Source organism: Homalodisca vitripennis, chromosome 2 (assembly GCF_021130785.1).
Source record: "Homalodisca vitripennis isolate AUS2020 chromosome 2, UT_GWSS_2.1, whole genome shotgun sequence".
Lineage (NCBI taxonomy): Eukaryota > Metazoa > Arthropoda > Insecta > Hemiptera > Cicadellidae > Homalodisca > Homalodisca vitripennis.
The window spans coordinates 10,182,500-10,194,867 of NC_060208.1; the positions used below are offsets into that span (position 1 = coordinate 10,182,500).

Here is a 12,368-nt window from a genome sequence, read left to right on the forward strand (position 1 = left end):
TATTGTCTATTAGCAGTTTAAAAAAATTTGAAAAGCACTGAGAGCAGTTGGTTTATTCATACTCAATATGCCATCCCACTGAATACGTGTTTAGTTTGTCTGTCAAGTGTGCCCAGGCATTATTAGAAACAAATAATTTGTAATAACTGACAGAATCTGGACTATTTTCCGCTAATTGTTTTTTTCCTCTTTACTGAACCAAAAGGTGCATGTATTATGAGACCATTGTGGTCAGAGAAAGGAAAGTTAAAAATGTCACAATCTATTTTAAATTCTCTTTGGTAATTTACTAGAACATTGTCCAGACAATTAGTACCTCTGGTTGCTTTATTGTTTATGTAATAAAAATCATGCTGGCGCATGACATTACAAAACTGTTTTGACATGTTATTAGTTTTGGTGACATCAAAATTAAAATTAAAGTCCCCCCCTATGATAGAGGTGTAATTTGGGCAGCTAGCTAAGAAAGAGAGCAACTTGTCAAGATTTTCAAGGAAGATATGTGGGTTTCCGGATGGTGAGTGATAAAGTGACACTATTTATAAGTTTTAAACTATCAATAAAAATTGCAGCTGCCTCAAAGTTTACTTCTGAAACAAATTGATTTACATCACATGTAAATTATTTAAGCCTGTTGTACTTCAGACCGACAGTGTAACACTATTTTTTCTGTAATGGAAAGTCTTACTTATATAATTTGATAAAGAAGAAACCTTAAACTAAATATCAAAATATCTGTCAGTACAAATGTAATTTTATTTTATAATGTTTTGTGCCGAGATGATTACTGTGAAATAATGTCATCTGGAAGAAATGACAGTTTGAGGAGGATGGAAAAACTTGTTTGCCAAAGTCATGTATATGTATTAGTTGCCTTAACCAATTGAGATAGGTAGTACCAAATTTTTATGGAAATGGTAATTTTTTGTTTTTGTGTGAATAAAAACTAGAATTTAAAGGTGAGGCTTTTATAATTTACTATTATTAAGTATACAAGGACATTTTTGTCATTTACATAAATCATTATGAATTATCAGAAAAAAATTAAACAGACCATGGTAGAAATAATGGTAACAATACAAAAAAAACTTACTTTATTGTTTTTTGTTGTTTATTTATTTTGTTATGGAACGTAACTTTTTGAATTTTGGCTTTTATCCTTTTAATTTAAATTATATTGATAATAAGTATAATATAATATAAGTATTTTTTCTAATGAGTATTTAAATCGTTAATATGTAAAATCACCTTTAATTGTCATCTGTAATAAAATTGTGATTATGTTTTTTAATTCGTGTGAAAATTATACTTTAAACTTCATATTTCCTTTGTTATTTGCCATTTTTTTTGTTTCTAGTGGCTTCAAATATAACTTTATTAAAATCGTCAATGCTGTTAAAAATGTATTGTAATAATAAAGATTTCAAAATAAAATGTTATTAAATTAAAATATAATATTATATGAAGTTTGCATTGATAAATTAAATCAAAGTTCATACAGTGGCCAAAGTAGTCTGATAATCTCTTTAAAACCAATACCTTTTTAAAAAATTTTATGGTGATAAATTCTTTAGCAAGTTATGTTAAACCTGAACAGTGATAAAAAAAGTAAAATACAATGAATCTCTCATATGCAGAAATATTTGTTCTGCACTTTATTTATCCCAAAAGAAATTGTTTCTTTCAGCAATAAACCCTCCAGTGTTTGCCATGTCTGTTTCGTGTTTCAGTTGTCGCCACGGAAGTTATAACTCTATATTGAACCGAACACAAGGCTGAGCAATGAAGTAGGTCTAAGAAAGTCCAGTCGTTATTGACTCTAAGAAAAGATTAATGGCCATAGTTTGACTAATGTGGGCTGGCCTGCGTTGATCTTGCCATGTAAATACACAGCCCACACTAACAAATGCTGCCTGTTTGACAATGAGCACAAATAGCACATCCGTCAGAAATCTCTGCTATTGGCTGGTTTGCTCTTGTATTTATTCCGCACGTGCCTGACGATTCAAATTCCCATTTTCGTACAAGAAAATTGAGTTTAAAACATTTTTAATCAAAATTTCTATATTTTGGCATCCAAATTGTTGAAATTAAGTTTGAAACTGAAAGAATTACATGTGAGTATTAGATATAATTAAAAGTTTTTTTTTTTATTTATTAGATATAATTTATGTACACTTTTATGAAGTTATCTTAAAGACAGTTGTAGATAAAATATTGAAATAATTATTCACTAAACTAGCATTAAATTGTTAATGCATAGTTTAGTGAATAACGTATTGACATTAAAAGGATAAGGAACTTCTGTAAATAAAAAAATGTTTGTATAGTAGCAATTATTGTAGGTTATAATTTATATTGGGAAAATAAAAATCTTTAACATGAAAAGGTGGATGTATGAATTTCCTGTCCACATTCTCAGTGATAAATATAGTAGGGGTTCATATGTTAGTACTGAACGTGTCTTCGAACCAAAACCTACTTTATTTAACAGATAAAACACAGCTAAGTGATCTAAATTCTCCAAGAACGGGACTCATTGAGCAAAGGTGTCAGTGATAAAGATGCCTAATTCTTACATGCGTTGTTTGACATTTAGATATACACAAACAGCCTATTGCAGTTGCCCTCATGGTAACATTTACCGGAAATTTCTGCATAACTTCACCGAACAAAACCACCCCCTCCCCCCCATTCTATGCTATATAACATGGTTTGTGGGATAGATAACTGCCCCAATACTTGCTCTTGCCACTCATTATAGTATATATTCAGGTGGGTATTGACACGGATTCCATATCACTGGAAACAGGAAGAAATGCTGAACATTGTAATACCTTTCTTTTATTTCTCTATGTCAGCTGTGACTCACAGATTTATGTTACAAAAGTGATGATGAGTAATTTTCTTATTAGCTCTTTGCTGTCTTTTATGTTTATTTATGATTCGTATATCACATTTTTCTCTAGTTCATTGTAATGTAAACAAAATAATACCAAATATAGTTTAGTAAAAAAGATGTTTTATATATATTTATATATATATATAGTATACAAATCACCTGAAAACAGCCTGCTAGCCCAAGGGTTAGTTAAACTTTTAATCCACAACTCCGTTATTTATGAACATAGAGAAAAAACGTATTCTGGAATGTTTTGTGGAATGTTTCTTGAATTGAATTGAAATGGTTACAAGATTTACTAAACCTTTTGTGAAGAACTTTTTATCACCAAGCCAAGAACTGGCAATAGGAACTCTGAAACATGTTCATACTTGGTAGAAAAATTGGTCTTTTAAATATCTTGGGCACATTAATTGGCTAGTTTGGTACGGCACTTATTTCCATTATGATAGCCGTTGAAACTTAAAGTAATCTCAACTCCATTACTCATGAAGTTAGAGATAATATAAAAAGTGTCTGGAATACTGTAACATTTCTTAAATTTTTTGTCAAAAATGTTTTCAAGATATTGAGTACATGTAAATCCCATGACAATAAATTAATAAATAATATTGCAGTTGTCACAAAATCTACCTAATCTTTCTGACTGAGCTGGACTGTTTTCTTACTTTTGGAATTAGTATTTTTTGAGATTGTGATAAAAGTTATGTTGCTTTCGTGTTGTGGTAAAAATGTTCCATAGTTTGTCTGTGTAAGTATAAACCCTCCCTTTTCCATGATAGCAATAGGTCTACATTTTTTCATGCTTTTATGATTTTCACACACTAGGACAAGGATATCTTGGCAGCATCGTTTGGCAAGTCATGCTGCGTCGGATACATCCTGAGTTTGGGTGTCAGCGAGAAACATCGGCGCAATGGCATTGCTTCGTTGTTGCTGGAGAATCTCGTCAGTCACCTCACAGCACCTGAAAACTCCCACTGCAAAGCCATCTTCCTGCACGTGCTCACCGTCAACTCCGTGGCGATACACTTCTACGAGCACCGCCACTTCCGGTGAGCACTAGGATGTTTCTTAACTTAACTCTTTCAGTGCCACATTACAATCTGCATGACATCTCCACCTAATAATTGTCTAAATATAAAGATTAATACAAATTTTTAAAGCCCATATCTTAACCATTCCCATGCCCTAAACGGATATATTAGAATGGTAGACTTTGATCAAAACGCCAAATATAATTATATCCGATATTATAGATTATGTCTCTTGGAGAGTTTTTTTTTTTCATGAAAGGTCTTTGAAATGCCCGGTGCACGCTCCACGCTTATTACGGTTGCCAAGGAAGTATTAACTTTTCAGTTTAATTACATTTTAAAATGAAATTGAAATTTATTTGAAATAAACAGTTTTGTAAGTAATTATATTTTTATTTTTATCATTAAATACACTAATTTTAATTAAAATGCTCAGTTTTATACCTTTTTTGTTTTTACCTTCTACAATTTAGTTATAATAAAAATAGCTTTGAACTTAATGAAACAAATTTGTTGTACTTGTCTTGGCGTTATAGAAAAGTGAATGGATTTTTTAGTGGCGTACGAAGGGTTAAGTTTCTAATACTGTAAGAAATGTTATAAATTTTCAATTAAGAGATTTTTAAAAGAAATTTAGCGGATCAGAAAATATGTTTTAGAAATAAATACAATTAAAAAATGTTAAATCTTAAAACATTTCAATGATACATCTTGATTTACAAATTCTTGTTTTAAATATTAAAGAACCTTTACTTTTAGTTAAACAAAAGTAAAAATATTTAAAAAATTATGTTGTATAATTACAAGAGTTGCTTTATTTCATGTTTAATATACTGGTTTTAGTCTGAAATAATGCCTCTTTTGAAAAGCACTTTTTTGTTTGGTTTTGGCATGATGTTTCCAGCTTGTGTGGAATATATGTTGTAGAATATTGTGACATAGAGGATACAGGGACAAAGTCTTCTCCTAATAATCATAACTTACCTAAGGGATGCTAAGAAACAATTCACTGTTTATGTTAGGGTTCTGCATGTTTCCCTATTAGAGGTAATGTATAATCCATCTTGACAAGAGCAGCGAAGAAGAAAAAAGTGCAAATTCCGAGATTTCTAAAAATGACCATGACAGACTTCATGATAGGTGGGGATAGTTGTTGGATACTGTTTGTCAATGAATACTTTTTTGTAAAATATAGAGGTGACACCTAAAGTGAAGTTGTTTTAGAATATATTCCCTGGAACAATGCGAAAAGATTCAGTTCAGAGATTGAGATAACCATGATACATCCAACAAGACATTTTTCAGTTGGTGTCAGAAATTTAAGCTGATGGTCTACTAGGAAGTCTTCGGAACACTGCATGGAGAAACAAAACACAAGTTGTAGTGATGGAAATGTTTTAATGATTATCACTTACATCAGGTGTGCAAAGAAATATCTTGCTATGCATGTTAGGATCAGAGTGATGTACTTAGTGGAAACAATGTGGTTCTACTTGGAGTGAGTTAAGATTGAGTGCAGAGATTGGTTGGATTTCCTAACATTACCATAACAGAATTTGTTATAGGAAACATTTCGCTATATACATTACAGTTTAAGATGAGTTGTATCTACAAGTTGCATGAAACAAGCTGTGAAGAGAACTCAGATTATTATGCAGAAATGAGGTTTTTCTTCCAATGAATAAACACAGTGAAAGTTGGATAAAAAAGATACATTTAACTTTCACATTGACAAAGACGATTTTTACTTCTCTTACATTTATTGGCTGAGCATTAGCAAAGCCTGTCACTCGAGGAGCTGGAAAAAGTTTATTTCTGTCTGTCCGCATAATATCTCGAGAACAAACGGACTTATAGACTTGAAATTCTGTCTGAAGCCTCATTTATGTATAAGCAGTATCGAGTTTTGAATTTTGCCTGAATCAATCCACAATCATTATACCAGAAACCAAGACTTGATCAATCAGAAGTTTGCTGGCTTTCAAAAACACATAATAGATATCTTTATTTGGGCATCAAACTCTTAACAAAGTTACCATTAGTAGTAAGAGACTAAATGGTTAAAACAAAGGAGTTTTACTCTGTTGAAGAAATAAATATATTAATGTACTGTAAGTGATTGTATTTTCATGTTATCTGTGTTCTCTTCTCTGTGGCTTCTTATGTGTTAGATAATTTTATAAGCTGTATTCTTGAAGACCGTTGTTAAAATTTATGGATTTATATATGGGTATATATTTTAATGTATGTTTCTTAGGTATATTTGACTAAACTATGACTTTGTCAATACATTGTTATGTGGGATGACAATAAAATATATATACTTGATTTAAATTATGGTGCATGTCACTTCATGGGATTTGGCTGAGTGTTAGTGAAAATCTTTGCATTGGTCTTATAGGAACCATGATGGTAATGAAGATCACAGAATAAATAAATTTGAAAACATACTGAATACAATCATGTAACATAGTAACACTCATGTAGCCTTTCTCTTTTCTGCTGAGGAAATATAAACATTTCTGTATTATTTCATGTCTGTCTGTCTGTCTGTCTGTCTGCAAGACGTTTCAAGAATGCAATGAGATATAGACTTGAAATTTTTCATGCAGTTGCATTTTACTCAACACGTGGTGTGGCATACTCAAACTTTGTATAGAATTATTTAACTTTTCAACTATAATATCAGTCAATTCCATGGAGCAGTGCAGTTGTTAAATTTTTAATTTATTCAATAATGAATGGTAAATTTTAGCATTCTTTTTATTTAATGTATTTACATGCAGCCTAAATTTTATTTCTATTACAAATATATTACTGAATTCTTTTAAGAAATTATTTTAAATGCAACTAATAATAAATGTGACATGTATTTTTTTTTTTCAGATTACATTCCTTTTTGCCATACTACTACTCTATAAACGGAAAGAGCAAAGATGGCTTTACGTACGTCCTTTACATCAACGGAGGTCACTCTCCATGGGGAGTTTAATATCCTTTTATTACATTATTGAGATATGACATTATTTGGATTTAAAATTTACAATTTGACTATTGAGGAGCTTACTGAATATGTTTGTGCATAAATTGCTTTTACGATATACCAGAGTCTGTGCCTTTTTGAGTAATGTACTGTTTACAAGTCAAGTTAATAAAACAATCAAATAGTTCATTGTTAAAAGGCCTTAAAATACCACATTAACCTTTTTAATACTAGGAGAAAATTTGCTGTTAACAAAGATCAGTTGGTATTTTACTGCTGTCGATAGACCTGACGATAGATCAGTTGGTGGTTTACTGCTGCCAATAAAACTGGTAAAAAGATCAGTTACCAATTTTGTGCTGTTGATAGAATGTACAAAAAGACCAGTTGGCAGTTTTCTACTGTGAATAGAACTTATGAAAAAAACCCTTGGAAAGTTTTCTACTGTAGATAAAACATAAAAAAACCAATAGCAAGTTTTCAGCTGGCGATAAAACATAATAAGATCAGTTGGCAGATTACTGCTGCTATGAATTTTACTTTCCTACACAACCTGTACTAGTACCAATTTAACAATACTTACTAGTGATGATGTATCTGAAGTTTAAGTTACAATTCAACAGTTAACTTCAGATGTTAGAACAAAATTGAAAAACTTCTTTGATTCAAATTAGTTTTTATCAAGTCAAGAGCCTCTCTCCCATTATGTCCATCTAGAATATCTAAGTCATGAGTCTCTCTCATGACTTAGATATTCTACAATAGATATATGACAACAGTGAGCATTGTCAGATAAATGTTTGGATGGCTTCTAGGATGTTAACCACTAAGGAGTTCTGTCCGTACAAAAAATCAGATAAGATGTACTGAGTTGTGACTATGTAGAGTAAAAACATTCTCATTCAACCCTTGGAGGTAAATTCTGTTTAGTTGGAGGCCATATATGCAGCCTGGCAGACATATAATTACTATGCATTGATCAACATAACGCCTGTCAGCTCCTCATTGACGAAGTTTAGTATGGATGAAGTCTGTGATATAGATTTTCTTTCCATCAGAGAACTGTCTGTATATCAGACCAAATTACCTTTTTGTTAGAAAAAGATACTTCCCTTTCCTTTGTGTCCTTCCTTTGCCAATCCTCTTAGGTTTGGATAGTTGCAAGAAAGGGTTTCTTAAGGACTGACCCTTTGGTCATCGTATTGAATTATAAGTCTAGCACCAGTGGTTCACAACTCTCATTCGATATGCGTATTTATATGCTTCTGCCAGAAGTTAATGTCTAATGGTAGAAATTCTAGAGCAGCAGTACGGCCGCTGCTGAAAGCTCCTGTTAGTAAGAAGGGGACTATCCTTTTAAAGCTGGTGAGTGTGATTTGGATTACGGCTTTGTCTGACTTTGTTCACCAGACTAGTTATAGGGGGTCTGATTATCACACAGTTTAGCCAGAGGGTCTTGTACGGCTTTATGCTTCAGTTCACGCCAACGGTTTTGGTCATCATAAGAGCCCATCTCGCCTTTTGAAGCATATTATATAAACCTAGAGGTGGTCATGTAAATTCTCTGTAATGGCAGTATATTTTAAGGCTATTATTCATGGAATTTTCTAAAGCATATTACAAGCTCAACCAATGCTCCAAACATTTTATTAATTTTTTTCATTAAAGAACATAGAAAAATATTTTATACAGAATTTTTTGTTATAAGTTTATGACGCACAAAAAACAATGAAGAATTTTTAAAAATTTCGTCTTTCAATTCTGTTTTTTACTTGACTTTAACTGCATAAAGAAACAATTCTAATGTATACATTTTATAGAGAATGTATTTGTGATTTCAGAAATATATAGTTTATATGACTTTAAAAATACATATTTACCATTTTTATGTATATTTACGAAAGTGTGCTAACGCAGTTATTTTTATTTTGTAAGGAAATAGACAAAAAAAACAATTATATACATCTTGACATATAATTTATTTAAGGCTCTAAAACATGGTATTAACAAGAAATTTGATTCTTCCTCTTTGTAATCATTGAGTTTTATCACAATTGTATAATATTATTACTTCTTCAAAATGAAGTAATGCAAAAGAATGTTACTGGGCTGGATATGCAGTGCTGCCACCTGAACAATGGCCTACTGCACAGTATATCCGGTACCTGCCACTTCTAGGGTTAAATGTTCATCCGTGTCAGCCTGCAGTGTACAGTCTGCCCTACTTAATAACTGACTCGGAGAGAAAGCTAAGTGACACACAGCTTCAAATGGGAAAGAGATCCAAAGTTTTTTGTGGTGAAGGGAACTCACACAAAGACCCTTCTTAAGATTTTCCAACGGTTATTTATTTTTGTACTAATTTGGAATTCTTTTACAAACACAAGTTTGACTATAGTTGTGTTTGACTAATAGTTTTATTTTATCTGTGTTTTACTTTTTTTAACTGAGGCTGGAACCGGTATACATAACGTAGCAAGGTGAGAAGAACTAGAGCTAAACTCAATGCTCACATGGAACAGGTATTGAAAGTAAGAAGTCAAAACTACACATGCCAAATATTGCTTGTTGTTCGCTTTACTAATATTCTTCCTGTTGCATATAATGTTTGAACACGAATCTTCCTTAACTCCTCTGCACCGACTATGTCAAATATGGCTGCGGACTGCTGTACCAGCTGGACCTCTGTGCATGGGTGACTGCGCGGTTGCGCGGCGCACTGGCATGGCTTTGGCCCGGAATGCGCCGTATCGTCGTCGAAAACACCACTGCGCTTATCACACACTAACGTCCCATACCGTAACACTACCGCTGATTAATATATTCTCTATATAGTTTTATATGTATAGTATTATTTTTTACCCATTATATATTTTATACTGTAAATGTTTATTTTTTATAGTTGATATTATTTATTTTCTTTAGTGTTTAACACATGCTCAATCCTATACCGGTCTCTTTGTTCGTAGTAGTTTTACCAGAAGTGGACAGACAAATGGTTGTATTATTTATTACCGAGGAATTATAAGGTGACTATATATGTGGAAATTTTGTCACATTTGAAATTATATTACAGACATGTTAAGTCTATGATCTACGTGTATTTAATATATTGCTGGTTACTTATATTTTGTGAACTAATATTAGCCTCAAAGTGTACTTTTTTTGCAACAGTTTGTTAAGAAATAAATAATTTTATAAAAATAATATAATTATGTTTAATTATTATATTTTTAGTTATAAATCTAAAACGGTTATAAAAAGTTCTTAAATAAATTTTATTCATATTTAATTAGTATAAATAATATGAAAACTTTGTGTGTATTTTGAAATTGAATTATCCAGAGCCACACAAATCGTTTTAGATCACTTAGTTAAGAAATTGTAGGTTGTATTTACATTTTATTTGTTTCCATTTAACATGGTATGTGTATTTACAAACTGATTCAATTCAGATTTCATGTCGTCTTCAATAAAAGAGAACTTCCTTTTAAATTGAAAAATTTAAGGGACTAAAATGGAACAATTATTTTTATATTAAAAGTAGTTGACTTTTTAGGTATAGTTTAGATCAATATATTTTTCAATAATTTGGGTATAATTAAAGTAATGAACACTTTACTCCATTTACTATATCTCCGATATCGTGAGCTGTCAGCATATATTTGTTTTGCTTCGTGTAGTCAGTATATAATTACAGTTATGTTACCATTGAACAAAGATATGTCCAAAAATATTCAACAGCAACCAAATAATTTGTATCCAACAATTCAGATTGCGCATGTAGCTTAATATTAGTTTTAGGTACTGTACCTTTAGCACCAGGGCATTTGTTTCATCTTGAGGTGTGATAATGAGTCACTGTGCTTGTCAAAGATTCAGGGAACATTGTTTTCTCCTTAGTGAATTCCCATTGAAAAATGAATGTTTATTAGAATTTTGTCCTCAGATCAACACAACGCAGGATAAAATGTGAGCTAACTAAACAACTAAAACAGTTTTGATTTTTTTTCAAGATGTGTGTGCATAGTTGCATGCTTGCAACATTCTTTGAGTTAACCCATTGGGGAACTTGCCCGAGCGTCACTCGTGCTCTTTCTAGACGCTAACGATCACGTATTTGTTTGTTTTTCCGCTGGATCACAGTTTTGTTCCCTCGTGCATCCTTATAAGCAATTATTCTGTTTCGATTCGTTATGTTTGCACACTGGAACCACAACTAATAGCTTGTTTTGTTATTGTTTACATTTTGCCATATGCTCAATTTTTGTCACTTCAATGTTCTGCTTACATTCTATGTATCGTATTCTCAATGTTTAGTGTCTTAACTGTTTATAGATTTTGAATGAGTTTTTAGTTCTTCCGCTACTCTATGGAACAAGACAATTTGCGTACTTCAGAAGTAGACAGATATCAAAGATACTCAAAGACAGACACAAAAGTGAATTGTAAATGAATGGTAAATTATTTATTATTATTTTAATTATTGTTTTAATAATAACGATTGAATGTAACAAACAGTTTATCTTATCTCCCAGACAACTAATTCAGAAGCTATTCAAAATCATCAAAAAGGGAAAAAATGTAAGTGAATTTTGATTGTTTTGTTATTATGCTTTATAATTAAGTAGTTCAATAAAAACTGGTTTTCCATGTAAAAAACTTTGTGCTGTTTTGAATAAAAGATTATTGAAACGGATAAACAAAAAAGTAATAGAATATTGACAGTTGCTTTTAAATTTTCATTTTTCTTACTAAAATATTTGTAAATATACATAAAAAAAACTAAATAACAAATCATTTTGAGAAAGCAACAAACACTATTGTAGAGCAACCAAATAGATTAAAATGTCCTGAAAAATTGACTAATTTCTCTGTATCCAAACTCATTCTATTAATATTTTCGTACACGCATGTTTTTGCCAAAATCAATTCAAACATTTAGTCCTAGAGAGGCAGGTTAATTGCTTCCTCAATGGGTTAATAAGTATATCATGGTATCAGCCAAAATTTTAAAATTAATTTTCTTAATTTTGGTACAATTGTTTTAAGAATACTAGATTGTCAACAAGGTGCGTTCTTAACCTATAATTGTTGTTATTTTGCAATGTCAGGCATCCAAAATTAATTTATACAATTTTTTTCTTCTAAACTATTTGAGATAAGCCATGTCTTGGCAAATTGAAACCTATGATAGAAGGTCTGTAAGTGGATTTATATATAAAATCTTAATTTGTGTTGGTCTGATTTAGTTTCCAGCAACCAAGATGATTGGTATCTCAGGCAGACCTGGAAATTTAGGGGTTATAAGAGAGCAAATTGTAAATTAATTGTTCAAGACCTCAAATGTATTTGTAACATAGACAGTTCTTGGAAAATGAAAGTTGAATTTTAAACTCATGTAAATGAATGAGGACTCCATGCATTGGACTTGTGGTGCATTGTT

General features: G+C 31.3%; 1 protein-coding gene across 1 annotated transcript in view; it reads left to right on the forward strand.

Moving 5' to 3' along the window:
* Positions 1-10,133, forward strand: part of LOC124353534 (N-alpha-acetyltransferase 60) — a 34,065-nt gene extending 23,932 nt beyond the window's left edge. Inside the window, exons 4-6 of the mRNA XM_046803416.1 lie at positions 3,731-3,957; positions 6,826-6,930; positions 9,563-10,133. Of these exons, the coding sequence (XP_046659372.1) occupies positions 3,731-3,957; positions 6,826-6,930; positions 9,563-9,710 (480 nt within the window). The 3' untranslated portion in view covers positions 9,711-10,133. The remainder of the gene's footprint in view (positions 1-3,730; positions 3,958-6,825; positions 6,931-9,562) is intronic.
* The last annotated feature ends 2,235 nt before the right edge of the window (positions 10,134-12,368 follow it).